Source organism: Ursus maritimus, unplaced genomic scaffold (assembly GCF_017311325.1).
Source record: "Ursus maritimus isolate PB19 unplaced genomic scaffold, ASM1731132v1 scaffold_1, whole genome shotgun sequence".
In the NCBI taxonomy this organism is placed as follows: domain Eukaryota; kingdom Metazoa; phylum Chordata; class Mammalia; order Carnivora; family Ursidae; genus Ursus; species Ursus maritimus.
Window position 1 is genome coordinate 84013585 of NW_024423343.1, and position 25615 is coordinate 84039199.

General features: G+C 35.5%; 1 protein-coding gene across 11 annotated transcripts in view; it reads right to left on the reverse strand.

The window, feature by feature from the left end:
• Positions 1–25615, reverse strand: part of KYNU (kynureninase) — a 138977-nt gene that overhangs the window by 46659 nt on the left and 66703 nt on the right. For all 11 annotated transcript variants that reach the window (XM_040645311.1, XM_040645329.1, XM_008695868.2 and 8 more), the window contains 2 exons: positions 9986–10084; positions 9130–9203 (listed from right to left, as the gene is read on the reverse strand). In XM_040645311.1, the coding sequence (XP_040501245.1) occupies positions 9130–9203; positions 9986–10084 (173 nt within the window). The remainder of the gene's footprint in view (positions 1–9129; positions 9204–9985; positions 10085–25615) is intronic.

Sequence of the window (25615 nt, forward strand, 5' to 3'; positions counted from 1 at the left end):
TTGCAGAGTGAGAAGAAAGGTGTGGACACAGACGCACAATTGCTGTAGTTCAAGGAGGTACTGGAATCCAGAAGTAACAGTAATTCAGGTACATGTAAGGAAGATGGTGCTAGTGCACAGGAATAAGGATCAGGGAAAGGAGTAGAATAAGGGCTTAAAAAAAAAAAAAACTGAGAGGAAAAGCAAGATGGGTCTAATCCCAGGCAGTTGGTGATCATTTGGAGGAAAAGTAAAAGCATAGCTAAGTGACAGAAGAAGATTCAAAGGTATTAATGACAAACAAAAATCTCAAAAACTAACAAAATCGGTTGCTTTACCTCATAAATTGTACATTCATCCCTTGATGTCAGCAATTAGTTGCCAAGCATGACTATTTTAAGGTTTGACATGTCCACAACATTAGACAGGGAAAATATTACCAACTCACTTTGAGTAGAAAAGATCTCTGTCAAATCTTATTTTCTAAAAAATATTCATCTGTTCACAACCGCTCTGTACTTTCTAAGTCTACTGATGTAACGCTGCTCTGGAAAATAGTATGAGAAAGTATCACGAAACTCAATTGCTTTTCCTCCTCTCATTTGCTCACTCATCTGTAAATATTGTTTAGAGTGCTTCACTTGGTTCTGTTACATATTCATTACATCTTCAAATCTTATTCAACAGGAGGTTTGTTCAAGTATGTCCAGAGATCTAACAGTATGACAAGTATACTTATAAAATAAAAAAGCACTTCCTGATATCATGAGTTTTGGTTAATGAAAATTACTTCCTGAAGTTTCGGAATAATATGGTATTCTTAAAAGAGCTAAGTCAGTATTTTCTTGGTGTGAAAGCTTTATTAACAAATAAATCTTTTGAAAATTTTCTGCATATGCTTTCCTGAAATATATTATTATTTTGAAATATTGGTTTGTAATCCTTTGAGGTAATATTGATATTAAAAGCACAAAAACAGAGAGACGATGTCTGATTTTAGGACTTTTGAAAGAACTAGTTGCAATGCTGATCAAAATGCTCATGAAAGATTTTTTAAATTGTCTGTAGCTAGTTTTCCTGGATATATTTGGTCTTTGTAGAAGCATATGGAAATGCATATTTAATTTGACAGTATTTTGCAAATCATGCCCCCTTCAGAATAACTTGCAAAGTAGAAATGCTTCCATATGCTAGAAGTGGTTTGTCTATTATGCTAAGAGTAAAGACAGACATATATTCAACAACAAAATTTTAAAAAGTATTTTTTGGGGCACTGCAGATTAGGAACGTAAAGAAAGATCTCAAGGACAATGTCACTGTACTAAAAAAATTTAGAATTAATTTATAATCAATTTTCAAACAATCACATTGAACATGTAAAGACAAATTCTTACAAGGATCACAGACTCCTTAAAAAAATTAAAAAAGGCCCATTTTCTCCCTAAGTTTCCATGGCTTTTACCAAACTTGTACCAAATCTTCTGAGATTTTGACCCAAGCTGATTGCAGTGGAGATGAGAGCAAGGCAAACTCTCTACACACAGACCTCAACTCTAGAGAAAAGCATCATTTCCCAGCAATCAAATCTTCTCCTTTGACATTGAGTAAAAACAAGTAAACAAAGAAAAAAAGAAAACACATCACATGAGTCCAGACCTTCGTTCTGAACAAAGTATTTCAAGAGGTTCTTGTCATTTGTCAAGTTAGCCCAGCCCCATCTTGGAGGCACCAGGACCCAAGAGATCTGTCTGAGATGAACAAGTTCCCCGTGCTGCCCCACACAGCAGGCATCACTGTAGCGTGGCTGTTTCGGCAAATCTTCAAGAGCCAGATAGCTACATGTATGTTTCTCATAAGAACAGATAGAAGTTTAGCAATAGCTCTTCATAGTTAATATTAAAACAACAACAAGAAACCCTGCAGATTCCAACGGTCACTTTGGGGCAAAACCTGAAGTGATTAAAACAAGAGCTAAAGCTCCTTGACAAGTTTTAATCTTGGTGTCTGAAAGGTTCATTGACCTCATATATCTTCAGAGACGCTAGACTGCAATTTTAGAAGAGAAAATAAATTTTGAGATTTCAAAGGACTCCAATTTCCCCAAATTAATGATTATGTCATCATTATCTGAGAGGAGTCATTTGCAAGGAACAATGGCTTTAATGTATCTTTTTATACTGATAATTTCTATTTTGGCTTTCCTTTAAGAGCCAGGATTACTTTATCTCCTGAGCTGAAAAAATGAGATTATTTACTGAACTTATTTTTAATCATGATCACACCTCAGAGTATAAATGTTATTTTTATGATCACAGCTTAAATTCGCAGCACAGAAAAACCATCTAGATGACTTTGCATAGTAAAAATTGTCAAGCCAAGAAGATGAGGGATCCTTTTAGAGTTACTTATCTAAAATGGTTTCTGAATGAAGATAGGTGTTGGTTATATGTCATGATTCTATACATGAGTTTTCTTCAATCAATGTGTTGTCTTTTGGACCCCTCATGGTGAGAATTTTGGGACTAGAACTTAGGACAGGTATAACCTACTCCATGAGCATGTTTCTGAAATTAAGTGTGAGCATGACCCTGAAAGCATGACCCTGAGTTCAAGGCCCCATCCCTATGCGTATGAGCATGAAACAAACTTGATTTCACCACTGTTTATAATTTCTAAAATACTGCAGAATAGGGATATAGAGCAATTTTATGGTAATAGGCAGACTTTTAAATGTTAAGTCAATAACTCAGATTCCATAAAAATTCTAGTGAAAAGTATAAGAAGGAAATGATCACTTGACATATCCCTTTAAGAAATGTCATTTAAGTAATTCTTTCTTCTTTATACTTTCTTAAATTTATGAAACTTAAATTTATGAAATTTATGAAACCAAGTGAAATCTTTCTCATAAACAATGACTTCAGCTTTCAAAGTTAACAGAGTAAGTTTATTCATTAGTTAACATAGCATTCTATTTAGCAGAGATTTGTAACTGTAAATTTCCCCACCACCTTGCTCAAGCTTTTCTGAAGCACCTGAGTTAAAGACATCTATCCCTCCACTGCTCCTATGGCAACTTCTGAGAAGTCACCTAGCAATAATTAAGAAGTTGCCTTGTGGCACATAGCCTAACCTTGTATTACCTGTCATTTAAATCATTTATTCAAATCCTAAAATAATCTTTCCAAATGGATTATATGTTAAAATCACAGACATTATCTTATATTTACTTCCATTTGTGAAAGTTACTTGCACAAAAATATGTATTGGTTATATTTGTTCATGTCTTCTTTTTTTTTTTTTTTAAGATTTTATTTATTTATTCGACAGAGATAGAAACAGCCAGCGAGAGAGGGAACACAAGCAGGGGGAGTGGGAGAGGAAGAAGCAGGCTCACAGCGGAAGAGCCTGATGTGGGGCTCAATCCCATAACACCGGGATCACGCCCTGAGCCAAAGGCAGAAGCTTAACCGCTGTGCCACCCAGGCGCCCCTGTTCATGTCTTCTTAATACTCAGGATCATTCTCTTTACATGACAAAGAAATGAGTACCTTAGAAAGGATACTTGTATTGGAGTAAGATAAAATGGAAGTTTCACCATGTTTAATTCCTGAGATTAGAAAGATATATGGGTATACCGAGAGTCTTCATTATTTGATGACCAATGGAAAACTGAGGCCATTTAAAATAAAATCTACTTTAAACCAATAACCATATTTTTATAGTAATTAATGGGGGAAAAATTAAATTTGATTGAGATGCTCTTAAAAAGTAAGTTTAAAATTATATAAAAATTAACTTGTAATTTGACAAGTTAAAAGTATAATGTGCTAATTATTAAAAGGAATAATAAATCAAGTGTTGATTTTTTGGCGTATTTTTTAAAATGATAAGATAAAAAAATACAGTCTCTTTCATATTACATTTAACTTTTTTAGCATGACCAAAGAAATGATCATTTCAATAAAAATTTTTGAAGCATTCATCATTTCCTTTTAATCCCTGATATTCAAGTCATTTGCTTTTGAAGGACCGTATCTAATTTCCTCTACTTCATCTGTTATTGGTTCTAACTCTGACAGACTCTCACTGACCATAATTTTGTGATTCGGCAGTTCTTCGGTATCACTTGCATCAGGGAATCTTGAATCTCCTGAAAAATTTTACTTTACAACCCATTTTCACTGTGTTTTCATTGTGTTATCTGATATTTGTAACATTCTATAATCAGCAAGAGACCAAGACTTTTTATAATAATTCACAGAGATAGATGCTAATACTAATTGGAAAGGGTGTTCAGTAAAGGCTAATTTTTAAGTGTGTAGTTCATTAGGGAATATTTCCTGTTATGACAATCTTTGCTTTCCTACATTATCATGTATCTTTGGGAACTGGTTTAATGCTTCGATAATCAGAAAATCTTGTAATTTGCAATCAGATTAAAGTAAGGGCTAAAAAGTAAGCAAGTGGTAAAGCTGTGTCCTCTACAAACGTCTGTGGCTGAAATCATGTGTGTGGATGAGATATTTCTGGGCTCAGGGACCAAGTTCCGAGGCACTGAGAGAATCAGTGAAAAAGTGAAAGAGTAAACTTCGTAAAATATAGGAGTCATCACATAAGTTGGAGCAGAAGCAGGAGAAAATGGCGCACTGGAAGCTTGTGGTCGTGGGAGGGAAACATCAATGACAGAGGAGATGGTCAAGTATATCCAATATGGCTGAGAGGTCAAAAAGTTGTGGCTGAGAAGTCATCCATGTTAATACTAAACATGGAACGTAAGAAACAGGGTAAATGGGTAGAACAGATGCACTGGGAGGTAGAGGTCACATTTCAACTAGAGATTCTGTGAAAACTCTGAGAAATCTACTGATACTGGCCTATCACATTCAAAAAGATCTGGAGTCATGAATTTACACACCTTGCTGGTGTCAGCCACACTTCCTTATTCTCTAGCCTTGGAGAAGGAGACCTTAGGCAGGTACTAGACAAGGATGTGCTAAGTAGTAAGTCCGAAAGGATCACTAAGAAACCAAGACAAGGTTTAAATTACAGGTAGGTTTTGAACAATGGCATTCTACAACATTGCCTGGGAAAGTACGTAGAATCAATGTATCAAGTCAGCATTCCCCGAACAAATGTGCATTAGATCATCTCCCCTCATTACATTGATCATACAGTTGTGCGAAGCATAGCATAAACAAGTTGTTTTCTTCATGCCTCTTTTCATCCTTTCTTAGACTTTCCTCAATATTGTTTGGCATTCCTCTATTTTTTTTTAAGTTGCCAAATAAAAATAGTAATAACCTACATTTCTGAGTTCTAAAATTTGCCTTAACTATGTGAAGTTGTCCAGCCTCTTTGGCTAGTTCTTCTTTAACCTGAAAGTGACTTATTACAATAAAGGAGATGACTCAAGCCTGAATAAAGCCTTAAAAATAACACATCTATTTACAGGCTTCAAGCAAATACCTCTAGATCATTATGGAAACAGATTGGCATGATTTAAAATTCTAGCATTTTCATCAAAATTATCAGTAGGCCCCATTCTTGGTTACTCAAAAAACTTAAAAAAAGAAAAATCCCAGGGGAAATATCATTTCAGGGGATCTAATACATTGGAGTATTTGGAGGTTTATGTGCCAGCATGGGAAGTGAAGAACAGCCATTTTCTAGTATGCATGGTTTCACTGGATGGAGTAAAAAGTAGTGACAGAAGGAATCTTAATAGCTCATATGATTCACTCCTGTTCTTACGCTAGAAGTCTCTCAAAAGGAAAAAAAAATGTGTTATGTGTGGCAGGGGGTGTTGGATTGCAGTCTATGGGCTCGTACAGAAGAATCATTTTATGAGCTTCAGATATTTTTGAATCCCATAAAATCAAAAAGTTAAGTACTGATCTAAAGTATACCAGAAAAGTCAACATTTATAAAGTTAAAAAAAATCGAAGTAGTTAAGTACCTTGTTAGTGATACATTTCTGCTTCAAATGCCTACAATTAAAAATATTTCCCTTTATATCTCAGAATGATCATTATTAATTCTATAGATTGAGTTGAAGTCAACCCTGAAGGGGAAAAAAAAAATAAAAAGATGGCATTGACTCACCATCAGTTCTAATTTAAGAGTAATTCTTAGCTACAAAGTTTAGAATATGACACTGGAATGAGAAAAGGTGGTGATAAACTAGGACAAGTCAAAATCTAGTTGAGAAAAACAGCTTGAGTTATGATGCTTAGTGCAGTGGATCGACTATGGCCTGACTCTTTCTCTTTATTCACAAAAGGTTCTTGGAAAAAAGTCTTAGGTCATCAGTTTGAACAATGGCCAAAATGCCTATTTAAACAGAAAAAAGACGAAGAAGACAACAACGACGAAGAAGTGAAATTCTTGGTACAAATATCATTTACCAGTTGCTAATGGAAACATCTAAGAGATATTTCAAAGTTATACACTGAATAATAAACTTTAGAATGCAGGGTTACATATCCTGGGATCCATTCTCTATACCTTGTGGCTCGATCACTTCCATAATGCCCTTCTTCACCACCCTTGATGAACATTTATGCATTCTGTTTAATCACACATCTAGAATGCCCCTAATTTTAACCTAGACCTTCATCCTGTTTCATTTCTTTACTGAAGGCTTTGACTACACAATGATTGCACTATAAATATATAGTCAAATAACATAAAAGAGAAACTAACTTAAATATATATAGTTAAAATTTCTTGAGAAAGAATAAACGACCGGATAGTAAAAAATGTCATTTGTATACAATTTATTTGAAATAACATGCTTAGCCACTAGATGTCACCCTTTAAAAAAGCAACAGAGTTTACTTCACAAAGTTTGTTAAATCAATTGCAGTTACATTCCACTATTGAGTAGGATTTGGCACCACTGGAATTAGTCATTCCCGCGTGATATAAAAAGCTTTAACAACAAACAAACCACCACCGCCAAATGGGGTTTTCTGTGAAGAGGGCTTCGTGAGTCAAGCCTGATTTGAGTCTTGTCAGTCTCCAAAGCCAGATAGTTAAAATGCCAACAACAGGTTTCAAAAAAATTTAAAAGCTTGGCTCTCATACAAATATGAAACGAAGATGCATAAAGATCTCATTCAATTCATTAGTTAATGAGGAACCAGTAAGATGACAAGGCCTGTACAAGAGAGAATTCAAGGAATGGATACTTCCATGGTAGTTTCTCAAAGGCCTGCTGAAATGAACTTGGTAGGGTATACAGGACTGTTTAATGTCCTCAAAGGCACAAACCATAACCTCTGAGGTTATGTTTTCTACTTAAGATAAATGATCTCTACAAGACCAAAGTCTACCAGTTAACATACAAGTTCACAGTGAAGCAACAAAGCATTTAGCGTCCGTGTAAGAACCACTGCAATGCTTATGCCACTGGCCAAGCACTTTACATGTGCACCATCCCATCTGACTCTCAGAATCATTGCCTATGAGGTGGATGCTGATACTACCTGTATTTAGAGGCTAGAACATCGAGAGATCATGGAACATTCTTCAGGGTATACCTGAAGGGTATACCAGCAAGTGATCAAGCAGTAACGTGAATCTGGGATGTCTATATACTCTTTCTCCTGGGACCAAAGATGTAACACATACTGTGTCCTAGAGGATGTTGGGATTCTACAAGATAAAGCACACATGAGCCCACTACAAGCCCTCATCCTCTCCTGTTCCTCATCCATGAAGGATAAATAGTGATAAAAGAAATCTCAAGTGCAATAGACATATGCTATAAGATCAGAACTTAACTACTACCCCTTACATTCTCCAGAATTTGTGTAGATTATTTACATATCCCCCAACCATCCCACTGGCTTCTCTTTGGGTCGATATAAAACATCAGATCCTCTATTACAATGTAAGCAATTGGAGAGTGGGAAACGGTCAGAGTAGGAGTCCTTACGCAAAGGAAGCAATATCCTATATACCGTCTACATGGAAAACAATTATGCTAGGTAAAACACTATCAGCGGGGTTTGCTAAAAATGACAAAGAGACCTTTTAAAATATGCATGGCATTCCTATAACATAGTAATGCTTTAGATTCTTTTCAGAGAATTTGGGACATGGAGATCTAATGTACTGACAGTGTATTTGTGGAAGACGTCTGCCTGACAAAATACCTGTCTAAAGAAAATGCTCTATTTAATTTTAAAACTTTAAAATCTTGAAGAAATTTTAGACACGATTAAATGAACTGTAGCAAATCATCTCAAATTTCTTGGATTTATATGCATAAAACCTCAGAAATGTGAGGTGCTCCAAGTTTTATTACTAATTCAGCTTCAATTCTTGTAAAGATTACACCACTCAGCCAGTGGCTGAGAAGATTCAGAAAACTAATCAAACATTATTATATTACCTATTATGAGTCTAGACAGTCTCCTCACCACACATACTCTGACACAACAACTATGAAAGGAGCTTTTGCAGAATATTATTTCTGTATCTCCATACCAGATAAAAACAAACTTACAAGTTCCCTCGTCAAATAAAAATGTATAAATGCATTAATAGATCACATTTGCATTTATACTTGCTCTAAAAAATGAAAAAGTTATATAAAGGAGAAAAGTATTGCTTTTTACGCAGTCAGCCTGTGTTGTTCGGTGCCCAGCTTCTGCAGTTTTCATGGATTATAAAATCTTTTAGGACAGAAGATAATCCTTACAAGACCATCGTATAATGTTTCTAGCTTTAAAGGTAGATGTAATTTTAATAATAACATACCACATTTAAGGCTCGATTAGGCACAGCTCTGGTTGCCTTTGATTTATTCATCAATGTAAGAATCTGAAATTTTCTGAAGTCTAATTTTTGAACAAAAATAAGTCGTCTCTTTGCATTAAACCATCTGCTCTACATGATTACAGTGACTCATTTTTAGCATTGAAGCTTCCCTTTTTGTGATTAAATTTCTTGTTCAACCAACTGAACTCTTTGAAAGGCATTTATTTCTGATAAACTGCATCATTGTTAATAGAGCAGTGATATAATTATAATCAATCCAGATTCTTATTGGATAGCACCTTAATGAACTCATGTAAATTTAGCATATTATTAATGCAAATTAATTTATACATCACCAAAGAATCTGAAGATGGTACTCACGCAGGTTTAATTGTATGGGCATGCTTTTCATGGACAAAGGCACCAGCAAGACCTCCTGCTCCTGAGTTTAAATACTGGATTGAAAAGAAATTAAATTGTATGAGCATATGACAAAAATAAACAATGAAATCATTTGACTTCTTTGTTATGAAACCAACTTTTGACCAGTTCAAAATGTGCAATTATTTGAGTTTTTCTAATAAAACAGAATTTTGTATCACCTTATTCAAAGAAAAAAAACAAACATAGCATTATTAATTGAGAATAAATACCTATTACTTTTGTGGCCAAATTTTGCCTCAACTAATAGATAAGAGTTCCAATGAAGTCTATCTAATTTTAAAGCTTATTCATTTCAATTATTTGTCACATAAATATTTAAATAATAAAAAGTATCACATTTTAAAAACATATAAGTTAAAATAAAATTGGTTTCATTCCATGATCCCTGTCAATTAAATTGTCTTCAGATGTCAATATCAAGTTGAGTCCATGAGAAATATCTTTACATAGTAGACATTTCACAACATACCGACAAAAAACTAAGAACCTAATCAATTTGAATTAAGTTCTAAGTGTGGAGCTTTCCCTCCACCCCAAACCTCTTGATTTTTTTGTAGCTGCCAAGTAATTAAAGGAGTAAGTACTCTACAGTGGATGAAAATACCTGATTTTAATTAATTCTTATACTACTACATCATATGTCTTTGTAATTAACTAAAATCAGAAACGCAGTCATGAAAGAAATGGAGGAACATTAACTCAAAATAGTTGAAACTGGCCACTGCTCCAGTTTTTCATTTAGATCAATTTCAATGTGTGATAAAAGGATGTAAATATATTAAGTAATTTATACCTTGTAGGAGCACCAGCAGGCAAAATCAACTCCCCAGTCATGTAAGTGGAGTTCAACATTTCCAACTGCATGTGCTAGATCAAAGCCAACGAAACAACCCTGGGGAAGAACATAAGAACAAGTTTTAAATTTGCTTAATGATTAGAAATACTAAGTATAAATATCTCTAAGAAAATCTTTGACAAACTGCTGTACTATAAATACAGTGTCCTTTGGTGCAGTGGTTCACGTGTCTGAACCACAAAACACTGCGCATTTCCAAGATCCTTTCAGGTCGAAATAGTTTTCGTAATATGTGAAGACATCCTTTGCCTTCTTCACTGTGTTGACATTTGCACCGATAATGCAAAAGCAGCTACGGGAAAACTGGGGCATGTTAGCACAAATCAAGGCAGCAGCAAGATCACATGAGTAATCACTGTAGGTCAAAACCATTTAGTAGCAGGGGGAAATAGCAAGACAGTGTCATTTACGAATCTCCTTGAGAAAGCTGTAAAACTGATTAATTTGTTTTAAATCTCAACACCTTCATTCTTATGTGTTTAAGGTTTAACGTGGGAAGTATGCATAAAACATCTGACCACATTCTGAAGACGGCTGCCTTAAAATAACATCCTCATGCAATTATTTGAGTTGCAAGCTGAACTAGCCACTTTTATTTCACAGAGAACCTTTTTTTTTTCTTTGCATCAAAGAACAGCTGAAAGATAACAGTAACTCATACTTGGGTGTTTGACAGACATTCTTCTGAAAATGAAGTGAGTCTGTCAATTCGAGGAAAACAACTCATAGTCTTCATTGCCCATGAAAAAAGTAGTTTCCAAGAGAAATTAGGATTTTGAAAATTTGTATCCACTTTTATGAGGACAACCATTTCCTAATACTTAAAGATATTTCTGATGAGTTTAGTAGTAATATATAATTTTTAAAATAATATATAATTAAGTACATAGGTATTTGGAAAAAATGAACCAGTATTTTTCAAACAACCAATGTTTGATGTTACATATCAAGCATGGATAAAAGATCTATTCAAAGTGCAAAATCAAACAATGGATTTTAATGTAACAATGTACAGAAGTTCAGTAATTTGGTTTCACACTGCATACCACAACCTGTCAAATTCTGGTACAGTACCAAGCAATATTCACAATAAACTGAAAAGCCAGTAAACTACTTCTGCTTTTTCCAACTATCTGCATGAGGACTGATTTTCTTCATATGCTTCATGAAGAAAAAAAAGAAGCAAGAGATTGAATACAGAAGCAGATAAAGAAAACCAGCTGTCTTCTATTAAGCCAAACAACAAAGAGATTTGCCAAATATACAACATTCTTTTTGTTTTAGAAAATATGGCTTTGTTTCCCTAATAGCATTTATGTTAAAATGTGTTTGTTATTGTTGCTCTAAAATAAGTGAATGAATTTGTTTAGTTACAAATATAGTAAATATAGATATAAACACAGTATCAAAACCTCTTTGAAGTCCTCAGTGATTTCTAAGAGTGTAAAAGGTTTTCGTTACTAAAAAGTTTGAGAACCTGCTTTACTGTATCCTACTAACCTGATGAAGTTAACAGTACTTTTCAGTTATCACTAAACCCCACATCCTCCCCATATTTAATTTAATTCAAGTATATACAAGCTATGGTAAATTGCCCTAATAGTTCCCATTCTTTGTCTTTCCTTGTATCCATTTCCTTTGCTATGTAATTTTTCAGTTCTTCCCACTGTGGACAGGATACAATTCTCTGCCCCTGGGATTAGCCAGGTGACTTATTTTGACCAATGGAATGTTAGCACATGTAATACAAGCAGAGACTCCAAAGGACTTGCGTGATTAGATTAGGCTTGCTCTCACTTGCCCTCTGCCATTTCTGTAACAAGGACATGCTTAGCCAACCTGCTGGCTCAGAAGGAAGATGAAAGAAATGGGGATTAGGATTAAAGTCACCCTCACCTGAGCTCAGCTTGGATCAGCTACTTTCTCCACCTCTCTTTAGGTGGCCAGGGATGTGTAAGTGAATTCAGTTGAGACTAGCAGGATCTCTACGACTAAGTATTGCCTAGATCAGCTGACAGAAAAATGACCAAATAAAAATGATGCTGTTTATGACTGTACACTGTGTTCTCCCTATACACTGACTTGAGATGCTAACAGCCTCTTACTGACTCTGCTCTTAGTTATTTACTTGTTTACATGATCCAAGTGTTTTATATGTCTGCCTAGTAGAATTCACTGTTTTAGAAACTAGCCTCTTTCCATTAAGTTCCCAGAAGGACAACCTGTAGCAATAAATAATTACCCAAATTGTAACCAAGTAGGAACTTTTCACTTTCATGGCTTACCATTAAAACGTTTAACTTTCTATAAATCAAAATGTTAAAAGTTTTACTTCGAGAATATAGTGATTCATTCCGTATTAAGACAATTTTGTACATAAACATGAATTTAAAAAAAACCATGATCATTAAATGGGGGTGATAGTTCATTTTGCAACAATGTTTTACTTGTGAGCTTTTCTATTTTTAGCTTACTAAGTGCATATATAATAATCACATATTCAAAACTTTGAATTTCCTGCAACTTTTAAGAAACACATCTATTGATTGAAATTTTTGAAGTAAGTAATCGCAGAGGGACCAATTTTAGATTGTTCTAATACCTCTTAAGAATAACTAACCTTGGGGCGCCTGGGTGGCACAGCGGTTAAGCATCTGCCTTCGGCTCAGGGCGTCATCCCAGCTATGTGGGATCGAGCCCCACATGAGGCTCCTCTGCTATGAGCCTGCTTCTTCCTCTCCCACTCCCCCTGCTTGTGTTCCCTCTCTTGCTGGCTGTCTCTATCTCTGTCAAATAAATAAATAAAATCTTAAAAAAAACAAAAAGAATAACTAACCTCACACTGCTATTACAGGGGGATGCAAACTATGACCTGTTTTTAATTAATACAGTTGTATTTGAACAAAACTACTCTCATTTGTTTAAATATTGTCTATGATGACTTTTGAGTAGTTTCAAAAGAGAACATATGGGTCACAAAACCAAAAATATTTCCTATCTTGACCATTAGAGAAAAGATTGGCTGACCCCTAAAAGAGCATTAGTGTCATAAAGAAATCTCAATATACTGAAGAGTCAATTAGAAACCTTACTCATTATAATGTGGCCAGAACTAGTATCTCATAGCCCTTACAGTATGTTTTAATGTATGGGCAATTCTTTCCCCATGGATGGCTAGAAATATAAATTACTAAAATGTAACTGTTCTGAGAAAAGGACCAGAAGATACAAACTTGAATGAGATCACCACAAAGTGATTTTACAGAAGTTTCACTAGATGGCAGCATCTTAAAAATAAAGGAAAACTAACACTTCTCCAAAGCCTCTCCAACAGTCATCAAGTTAATATTTTCATTATTTTACCTCTTAAGAGTAGGTAGAAAAACAACAGGAATAGGTGAAAACAGAAACTCCACATCTGAGTGTCTACTTCATGCAATTTTTAAAATGAAAGTCAAGTATTTTTCAATAGATTTGTATTAAAATTATCCACAAGAGCTCACAATCATAATGACACAACCACGTACAAGCACAGCAGTGGTCTGCTACCAGGCCGCCTCACTTTGTAGTCAATCCCCAGACCACTGCAGTATAATCTTCAAACGATTCTGAATACTTCCAGCCTGCCTTCCTCCAATGAGCTCGCTAAATCACACTTGAGTTTAAGACTCCTTGTGTCCCTTCCCAGAACCCCCATTAGCCTCAGAATGTAACTCACTTTCCTCCGTATGGCTTTTAAAGATCTTTATGACCTGGTCTTTTCCCGTTTTCATGTCTCAGGTGCCCCTTACCTACCTCCATTTGCAAAAACCTTTCTCTGTCTCGGGGTATTCTTTCCCTCCTCACTTTGTGTGGGTAGCTCAGGTTTTGATAATAAGGTAACTTCTGTGAAAGATTCTTTTGTCAAACTCTCTCTTCTATCTCATTGATGGCCCTGCTTGCATAGATCTCTTGCAGCAATTTTCCAATCTTATTGTCTACTACATTTACATAATATCAACTTAAATTGTTGAATAAATAAGTAAAAAAAAGTCATAAAATTTCAATAAAAATTCTCTAAACTGATATTAAATTTTAAAGATTATTTGAGGCCCTTTGTTCCTGTTGCTATTTTATGGTATAAACAACTTATTCAGACTTGGTGTATTTTAAAATGAAGTTTCTCGGAAAATTATTAGTAGTCAAAAATATGTTAAAAATCCCTCAATAAAACAAGGAATATCATGTGTGTTTTTCCCTTGCCGTCCTACTAGCACAATACTAACATTTTTCTAACCAGTGGAATAATATGCACAGGGGCTGTGCATAATCTATTTCAATATTTTATTAAATCTCAGGATTTCCAGGTGAAGGAGTAGCTTACTGTCTCTCAAATTTGATTATTTGTCTATTAAAATAAAACATGGAATAATACAGGTTAATTTTTTCCTGACAACTTTATAGATTCATTCAGATAGATTGACTGTAGACTGACACTAGTTTGTTTCTTCTTCACCAATAAAATCCTATAAATTATGAAGACCATCAGTAAGTAGCAGATTTGGTGTGAAGAGGGTAATTATACAAAATAAGATATTTGTGGGTATACAGAGTTGGTAGTCAGCAGGTATTATTGGTATGCTCATGTAATTGCCAAAGTAATATATTTAAGGTAAGTAAAGAACATTTGTCCTGAGCCACTTGAATAATCACCCATGGTTGTAGGTCCCATGATCCCTGGGAGATACCTGCAGGAGGTGCCCACCAGCTAGCCTGTGACCATTCGTACATACCAGTCTCTGCGTATTCCCTGTATAGTGCATGTCCGAACACCAGTGGATGCCCTTGGCAGTGGCACGGGCATCATGGTGGGTAAATTGCACATGTCTGTAAGTACCTTCGAGGCTAGTAATGTATACTAGTAATGAGAATATGACCTTCCCATGGATGTTTGTGGAAACTACAGCTTTAACAACATACCAATCAGGTCTTTAAATATTGTCAATATCATTCCTGGTTTGGTATAAAAGCCATAGGAAACAAAGAACTGCAGTGCTGTAAATCTGGACAATATTACCTTAAAAAGAAAAACTGATGGGAAAGTTTGGGGCAAGTGAACAGACAAAAAAAAAAAAAGTTCCAGGAGCATATGTGAGTGAGTGATTGAGTGTTTATGTGTGTGTGCTGGTCAACCCTATATAGACAGTAAGAACCAATGGTGGATTAACAATAACAGGTGAGCCAGTTAGCTCTGATCTTAGGATTCCCCAAAGAAGTTCATAATTACAGAGGAATGTGGGAATGAAGATGATGATGAAAGCTGGTAGGTTTTCCTGACACAGTCTCGAAGCACTTAATTTTCCAAAATTCATTCAAGTGCTGTGATTCAAAAGCATACATAGATACTAAGTTAAAATGATAATAATCTTACTAATAATATTCAGTAGAGATCTCTGTAAGAGGTGCCTCACTATCTCTGTAAATACTTCAGAGTGAATTTTTATTCTGAAAGTGTTTCATCTAGCCTAAATTTATTAGGTTCTTCAAATATCCTCCTCATTTATTTCATATGAAAGAGTTCTGAACATGTGTCCCCAGATTATGCCACTTTGGCATTTGGATTATTTTGAGCCAAAGGCAATCAAGACTGCAAGCTTAAGAGGAATTTTTACACCCCCCCCCCTTAACTACCTAGGAGAATCTAAATTGGGGGTCTCTCTCAGAATAGGAGTTATTACCAGAGATAAATTTTATCGGAATGACCTATTTGTACGTCAGGGCAAACATTCAAATATCATTTGTTCTTCCTATTACGCTGTGAATTGCCTCCTCCCCTTCGAAGCACCAGGCTTCTATCCAGTTCCTTAGCTGTGGACGGGATATATACCTCACTTTACTTTTCTCTTTGAACCTCTTTCTCATGCATGTGGGGTTCCCATATGTAAAAAATCGAATGTGATTTTCTCCTGTTAACCTGTCTCATGTTAACTTAATTGTTAGACCAGCCAGAAGAATTCTGAAGGATAGAGGAAATTTTTCCTCCCCAACAGTACCTATTATTATTCACATTTATGTAAAGCACTATTGTAGAAACTTAGACTCATCCTTTTCACTGGACTTTCTTAAAGTAGATATTGATGCAACTGACAAATCTGGAGATGAGAAATAGGAGGTGGGGAACATGGGAGCACTTTGTTAATGAAGAATAATGTGTTAGTTAAGAAGATTTGAGACAGAGCCAATAGCTATGTCGAGAGAAAGTGAAGGATTTAGGAGACAGAAAAGGCAAAAAGATCTTGGGACTCTTAAGTGTTGTGAATTTGCAGGTGAAAATGTCTTACTGTAACAAAGAGTGTGCTTTCAAGAGTAAATTTCGGCTATTTCTTTTACCAGAAAAGAAACAGTGATTGTCATCTCTATTTATTGTCAGAAGTAAGTATAAAACTAAAAGGAAAAAATAAAACAAACTGAGTAGTACTGGTCTCTTCTGGAGTCTTTCTCCAGCTGGCAAGGACCTCACACAAAGTAGTTTGTTTGATTTATTTTAGATACCAAGATGGGAAAAATAGCTCAAGGTAATTTTTCAAGCTTAATTTAGCTCATTTAATATTTAATGATTTAACAGAGCAGTCTGCGTGTCCCTAAGTGTGTCAAAGAACAGAAATGGAATTTGAAAAAACTCAAAATTTACAAAACGTGCTTTGATTTTTAGAATACCCATCCATTATAAATAACTCTTCCAAATTTTCTATTTAAATGGGGATACAGTCTTGCTTTTTATGCAGTATGTGATCCATAAAATTAGCCTGATCCACTCCTGCTGATAAGCACACACTTATTCATTCACTGGCCAAACAGGTATGTGTTTAAAGGTAAGTGATTATGTGCAAAACACTAGCATATATCTGTGAAGTTTACAGGGTCCACCCTCAATAAGTCATTGAGTACTCTTCTGACATAAGCTTCCTAAATATGAGACTTAAGATAGGCACAGAAATAACTGTAAGACAGTGCCAAAAAGGTGGCCAATAATACATTTTCCATCATGCTATGAAAATAACAACAGATAGATGATTTAGCCTGACACAGGAGCAAGAAAATCTTGATAATGAAGGTCAAGGATTGCACACTCATTTTTTTTACAGGAGTTAGTCAAGAAGTGTATAGTTGGGCCTGTAAGAAATACTTCATTTTACCCTTTCTTGTAATGTAAACATACATATACATGCCAGCTGTCACTGCTTCAGTGCCAGGTACAGATGGGAGTTGTGTTGAAGAGCTCAAATCCCATTAAATGGGCAGCGCTGTTAGCCAGCCTTGCCACTCATTCTACAGGAATGATGATCCAGTATTGTCAACCTTCTAATTTTTCAGAAGATATCTGAAACTAGGAATTTTTATATAAAATGTCTGTATTTTTCATTGTTGGCATGTGATAACTGTATTTTTAAATATGCCATGTTTGCATATAGAAAAAGGGCTAGAGAAGCACGTAGTGGTTAAGCTGGAGGAACAGAATCTTCACATGTGGAAATTCTAACAGGAGAGAAGGCTAAGAATAAAGGCCATGGAGACAGGAAATATGAAATTTGGGCAGGAAATGTAAGAAACATTTGGTTTTGCTGAAACAAGTTCTGTGAAGGAGAACAGAGGCAAATATGATACAGATAATTTAGGTATATGCAAAATCATAAAGGGTCAAGTGATTTGGACTTTATCCCACAAATGGCAAAAGAACAGTAGTCATCATGTGAGATAAACATGAGGCAGGGCAATAGGAGATACATAGATCTAGTCACAGCATTACCAAACATGGGCAGTTGACTTCGCAAATGTGTGACTTTTAAAATTTACTTTTCTCTTTTTATCTACTTGTCCTGTTACAAAGTAAATTTAAAGAAACTCTTTAATTTATCCATCACAAGGTAATAATACCTATATTGAAAGAGAGCCCCATTTTTCATAAGATATGTTCTAGTGACAACTGTTTCAATTTACACAGCAAATTTCTCAACCAGATTTACTTATGTATTTAAATTGACATATGTACTTAACTTAATATTGCAAAGGAGTCTACAGGATAATTCTTGAAGACATCACTCTTAAATTTCTTCTCAAAGTTTATTTTATAGACAATATGACAGTAATCTTGTTTGTTCACCACCTTACTTAAGATAGATTATTTGCTAAGATTATCAACATTTTCTCTTGACCTCAACTGAAGTTTGATATTCCTAATCTTGTCTGCATAAATAATTTAACTCATTAAAGAAGGGCATCATGAAAGAGGACATTAAGAGAAATCTCTCTCATTCTATTTGTTTTTTTTTTTTTCTTTTTCTGCTTAAGGATATTTTGAAATTCCACTTTCATTGCCATGAGGCACAAAACTACCTTTCCATTCTTACAGTGGTTAGTGAATACATTAGAACTAATCTATATATTTCATGTTGGAACACTTTAATTTATCAGTTTAACAAAGACTTACATTCCCCTTCCTTTGACTAATCAAGTGGTATGAAAAATAGGATATTGGAGAAAGTAGCCTGGATCTTAAGACGACTGAAGTATTTTTAAAAATCATCTACAAAATGAACAAAAAACAAAAAAACCTCTAAGTGTGATATTTCATTTGGGGAGCCATAGGTTTGGATGAAGCTAGATCTGGAGAAATAGTTATGTATCAGGGCCCTGATGAGAGTGATTAGAGAATCAACAATCATGACTGGCAATAGGGAGGCTTGCTTTTGCCAGATCGGCAATTCCAAAATAACATCTTCATCCGAAATTCCTCTTTTATTAAGAATTAATCAGTCTTTCTCACATGGTCCACCTACTGAAAAGCTTAAATAAAATAAAACATCTGATGAAAATTTCTTAGAAACAGCTCAAAAGTTGTAGATTCTTGGGTACTGCTCCTTACCAACATATTCTGATTTATTGATTCCACGATCCAACCGGGATGAATTTAAGACTACAGATGTATATTTTTGAATAGAATAATCCCTCATTATTCTCAAAGTAAAGGATGTTTAGCTGATGGGGCATTTTCTCTAAATCCCAGGTCATTTTTTTCCCTTTTCTCTATCTCTGTGTCTACTTAACTACACCTATGGTCTTTTTTTTATCCTTGAATTCTATGAATAGCTAAATCTGGGTGAAACCCCCAGAGCTCAGGATAGATGCTTAATTTCTGATATTTATATAAAACTTGTCTTTAACATGACTGATATAATAAAGTTAAATAAAAATGATTTCTATGAGAGATCAGAAAAAAAATGTTTCATGTAAAATGAGATAAATCTGTTATCTGGTCTCCCCATGCTGAACTGTATCATGACAGAGACTTTTCAATTCTTGCAGAGCAACTGCAATTGCTTCCTAACTTCTGCCCACTTTTATCCCATTCCTACTCATTCCTGTAGGCAGAAAATTTCTTCTTAAAATTAAGACAAAATGCAGTTTCTTTACTGCCTAAAAGCTTTCAGTGGCTCTCTGCGGGTCTTTAGGGAGAAGCTCAAGATGTGTAATACAGCTTAGTAAGCCCTTCTTTACTTTTGTCTGCCTTTTAGATTCTTTTCTTGTCATACCTTTTCTAACTGTCAAATTATACAATCTTTTCTACAATTAAATTATACTAAAATATTTGCTTTCTTGTAATCCAGTCAGGGTTTTTTTGTTTTGTTTTGTTTTGTTTTTAGCTGTCTAGAATGTCCCTACCGCACAGGTAGGCACCTGGAGGGGATTTTACCTGGTTAACTCCTACCTCTAATTCTAGAATTGGCTCAGGTCTCATCTTTTCTAAAGAGGTCACTTTGAGGGTTGCCTAAGGTGGCCAGTTGGTTGGGTTAAGTGTCTGCCTTTCGCTCAGATCATGATCCCAGGGTCTTGAGATCAAGACCCATATTGTACTCCCTGCTCAGTGGGGAGTCTGCTTCTCCCTCCCCCTCTCCTTCTGTGTGCTCACTCACTCACTCACTCACTCTCTCTCTCAAATAAATCAATCTTTTTTTTTTAAAGGTCATTTTGACATTCCAGGCTAAATTAGGTGTTCTTATTTGGATCTCCATTATTATAATTTACTAAAATATTTACTGATAAAAAGAATACATGAAAAATCAAACACATGTCATTCTACTATAGAGAGTAGAGAGACATGATTCTTTTTATGCACTAATGAGAAGATCCATTGGGTGAACTGGCAGTGACTTTAGTAACTGTACTCATTACAATTTCTAGTAAAGATTACTTCATATTGAAAGTTCTTATATTAACCTTTTTAGAAAAGTTAATTTTTATGTATAAAAATTCATACAGGGGCGCCTGGGTAGCTCAGTCGTTAAGCATCTGCCTTCAGCTCAGGCCCTGATCCCAGCATTCTGGGATCGAGCCCCACATCAGGCTCCCTGCTCCCCCGCTAGGCAGAAGTCTGCTTCTCCCTCTCCCGCTCCCCCTGCTTGTGTTCCCTCTTGCTGTGTGTCTCTGTCAAATAAATAAGATCTTTAAAAAAAAAATTCATACAACATGCCAATTTATATTACAGTTATATACAAATGTATTTGCTACTAATTTTTCCCAGCTGATCCACTGCTCAAATCCCATGCAAGTACTGTTTTTTTTTTCTTAAATATTTTATTTATTTCAGAGAGTAAGTGAGAGAGAGAGAGAGCATGAGTGGTGGGGAGGAGCAGAGGGAGAGCAGGGAGCAGGCTCCCTGATGAGAAAGGAGGGAGCCTGATGCCAGAACTCTGGGATCATGCCCTGAGAAGGGAATGCTTAACTGACTGAGCCACCCAGGCACCACTTGTTTTCTTGATCTTACTCTATTGTCATAGTCCTTACAGAGTTGACTCCCAAACTCCAACACTAGAAACATCTCAGCCAAACTTTCTGTGGACTTTGAGGCTTGATCAATCATTTTTTAAAGATTTTTATTTATTTATTTGACAGAGAGAGAGAGAGAGGCAGTGAGAGAGGGAACACAAGCAGGGGGAGTGGGAGAGGAACAAGCAGGCTCTCAGCAGGGGAGCCTGATGTGGGGCTCGATCCCAGAACGCCAGGATTGCACCCTGAGCTGAAGGCAGACGCCTAAAGACTGTGACACCCAGGTGCCCCTGATCAATCATTTTTGACTCCTACAAGAATCTCAAAATTATCTTTAGTAAGAATTTAGGCCTTCCCTAAAGACAAATTGATGGTTTGGTGCGGTGACCATTTATATATGAGGATTGCTTAGATACTTCAGATTTTCTAAATGTTGTTAAAACTACAGATGGCTTTCTTAAAATGATATTTTTACTCATATTCCTTCTTTTGTCTTGACATTATTCTGGATCCAGAATTCATTCTTTTTTATTCAAACTGTTTGAGCTATAATTGTGATTATTAATTATTAATAATTTAGGCAGTTTATGGTTGGGCCTAAGAGATGCTTATATTCATACTCAGTGGAGAGTTACACATGAAAATGTAGAAGCTAATAAAACAAAATGCAGATTTGCAAAATTGAGTCTTTTTTTAAGATATTCTTTGCATTTCAGTGTTCAGTAGGCTACAAGAAAACTAACATGCCAGCATGCATCCAGGTACAGTAAAATGGTGTAAAAAAAAAGTGATAAATAAGGGCATCAATCATTCATTGATTCAACCAATATTTGTTACTCACTGTCTGCCAGGCCCCACAAGTTCCAGTGTGCTGTAGGCCATTTTACATGGCATTGAAGAAGAAAGGTGGAGTATAACCCATTGGCACTGAGTTCTTTTAGGGATAAGATTATTAAAATTTTCATTAGTCCATTACTCAACTTTTTAAAAGTTCAATCTAATCTCGAGTCTTAACCATGATATTTAGATTATTATTTTCTTTTATATTCTAGTATGAAATGTCCAGTGACAGTCTTTAGTTTACAGTTCTGAATGTTTCACTTTGTGCCTAAGAATCCATTATTTCTTTTTCTGGTACATTGGATATTCCAGTATGTCTTTTTCTCATATATTGGTAATTGCTAACATTTACTGATTACTTACAAAGCTCTAAATACTACTTGTTTTAGGAATAGTATTTGTTTAATTCTCCTAGGAACAGGCACTCTTATTTTCCCCACTTATTGGTGGAGAAATGAAGTCACAGTGAATTAAGCCGAAGTATACTAGAAACTAAGGGAGAGACATGGATTCAAGACCAGGTCTGACTCTTGTCTCCACCATGTGAACTTTTTATTAATGCAAATGCTACACTGCATCTCAGAATAAGAATTCTACTCCATCAGCAAAGCAAAGGTGTGGCGAAACTAACAGCTATTATTCTTGAGTGCACAAATATACTTCATTTCCCAGGATTGTCCCTGTGTTAGTCAATGGAATATGAGTGGAAGTAAGTTTTGCCATGGTTAAGTTAATGCTTTTAAGAAGTTATGGGTGCTTGAGTGGCTCAGTTGCTTCAGGGTCTGCCTTCAGCTCAAGTCATGATCCCAGGATCCTGGAATCAAGGCTGGCATCAGGGACCCTGCTCAGTGAGGAGTCTCCTTCTCCCTCTGCCCTCCCACTCATGCTCTTTCTTTCTCAAATAAATAAATAAAATCTTTAAAAAAATAAGAAGTTAGTATGTCCCTTTTCATCCTTTTATCCCGTTCCTTTGGCTGAATCAGACAAAGGATCCAGGGTATTGAAAGACATAGGACACAAACTTGAATCACTGAAAACCTGGATAATTTCATGGGAGAAAGTAGATTCCTGGCTGTACATGAACAATAAACATGTATCACAATGAAAGCATTTATGGCTTTATGAATTAGTTACCAAGACCTAGTCTACCTAATACACCAAGACTTTCCACTGAAAATAATGTCTATTTGTTACCTATTTCTTATCTTAATTCAAGTTGAGAAATTGTAATCTATGGTGAGTCCATTCATTTCTCCAGGTGACCCAGGGATTTTCCCTTTATTCTCTCCCTTTGTATTTCATTATGTTGTCTAATCAATTTCCTGTGAATCGTTTTCAAATGTTTTGTGAAATGAGGTGGAAAATAATATATAAAGCGGGAAAGAAATAACAGAAGAAGGGAAGAAAAAAGGGGGAAAATGAAAAATTAGGAAGTGATGGAAGAGGAAAGAGGAAATAAGTTAGAAACATTGATGCCCCATAGGGGGGAAATGGAAAATGTAAAGAATACTGTGGGTTGGTTAACCAAACTCTTCTTAGCCTGTCTCTGCTATAATACCATAAAGGTTAAAATTTTCTTTACTTATGCTCTTTTGAAGCTACCACTTCAGAAGGCAATGAATCATAAGCAGGAATCTGCTAGCTTTTTCTGGGAATAATTTTGCACTTTGGATTGAAACGGACAGATGAAGCTGCACTGCTACTTCTCCCTCCTTCCCTGTGCCTTAAATAGAATTGTGATATCTGGATTTGGGACAACTGTCTTGTGACCACGATGTGAGAAGCCTGAGAAAAAACCAAGAGAACCCTGGAGATGCCACTCAGACATTCCTCAACTGCCTAGTGCATCCCAGCAGCCTCCTAACTCCAATCTCTCATGGTGAGAAAAAGAAATTCCAATTTTTGGCTAATTTCTCACTGGGATTTTGTTTTTAAAGCTTAAAAACTGCATAATTGATTCAGGAGCATTAAAGAAAAGACCAAAGCCGTGAGGGTGGAATTAAGAAGTGACTGGTAGAAAAGGCAAAAAAGAGGAAAGTGTCAGAATTGAGTCTAAAGGTCCAGAAGTGTGGTGGCAGGAAACATTAGGGTCATTTTAGGGGGAGACAAAACTAGAGCATACTGATGTCAGAGTGGATATAGGATTTCCAGGTGTTAATAGGGAGAAGAACATAAATAACCATTTTTGAATGTGGGAGTACCCTGTAGCTTTCACTCTTGGCAGTGGTTAAAATTTTTAGGGATAGTAATTCAAAGGACAATGAGGAGCAACGATATTCAGTGGGTGTAGAAAGAAGAAATGATTAGTAGAACCAAGTTAATAGAATATGACAAATTTAGACATAGGGAGGTGAGGCAGAGTTCTGAAATAGCAGGTTGGCCAATAAAATAAAATAAATGGCTTCAAAGACATTCAAAGACTTCAAAGACAAAAAAATGAAAATGTATCTTCAAACTAACGTCTCTTTTCATATGCTTGACCTCCCTTATAACCTGATGTTATGTTTAATTTTCACTGGCCTGGCCCACTTGTCACCATCTCAGGCCTTCTCACTTAAGAAAAGCCTCGGCATCTGAAATTCATTACATGAATCAAAACTTTTCTTTTGATTAATTTATTAATTTTTCTTTTTAGACAATCCCTGGAAATCTTGTATTTTTTCTATGCTTCAAAATCCAGTTCTATACCACCTATAGCCAAATAACGACAGACAGAAAGCCAAATGCAAACAGGGCAAGACACTTGAACAAGCATTTCTTAAGACACTCAGAAGGCAAAAACACATTTGAAAGATCCCAACCTCATCAATAGTCAGGGAAGTGCAAATTAGAACTACAATGCATTACCGTTACAAACTAATTAGATTGGCTATTGGTGAGGATGTGGAGCAACAGACATTCTCATACATGCTGATGGGAGTATGTACCAAATTGGTACGACCCTTTGGGAAGTTGGTATAATTGATTAGGATTAAGCATATGTACACCTTATTTCCAAGATTTCCAATCCTAAGTTTATATGTAACAGAAATCATGTGAATGCTTACCTAAAAAAATGTCTCAGAGTGTACAGAATAGCACTTACTGCAATAGCCCTCAAATGGAAATGGTATACATGCATTTATTTAATTAATACGTTTTTTCAAAATTCCTGTCCCCACTTGCCTTTCACATGATTATGAAATAAAAACTATTCTTGTTGACTTTCCTTGCTACATCCCAGTATCTTTTGGTTCCTGCCATACTTCATTTCCAGAAAGTTTCCTTTTTCTTTCTTTTATCTTATTTAGCCATTTCTAACAGTGATTTTTTGTGCCTTTTTTCCCCTAGAATTTCCTCTTTTTCGATTGACACCTTTAATTTTCTCTTTGCCTTTCTCTTCAGCTTTATCTTCATAGACCACCCAAGAGAGCTATGTAAGTCTACATTTTAAATAACTTCTCTCAACCTCCACTGGGAATGGGGAAATTGTCTAGCAAGAGTATAAATGAGTGTTAGAATAATTCTGATAATGGATAAATTGAAGTCCACCCAACCACCACTTCACTCCCATAGTATCCGTCACTTCTGTGCAGTTACACTGAGATGGAACTGGCATTCCTACCTTCATTTGACTGCAAGCTCAATGAGCATTTCACATGGTAGGCATTTATTATACTTTTTAAGTAAAAGAAAGCCTACAAAATACTCAGAGAATGGTTTAGCAAAGTAGTTAGGAATGAGAATTAAATATAGCACCTAAGTAAACAAATTCATTTCACTTTTCAATGGGAAACAAAAGAAAATGTGTATCTGAGCCACTTTCCGTAGCTTCGTATTTGTTGATGACGGTAAAAGGTGTGAGGGATCCTTCACTAAACAGCAGAATGTGTTCAACACAGCGGATATTTTATATTCTTCCTTCTCAACACTGAATTTATGAAG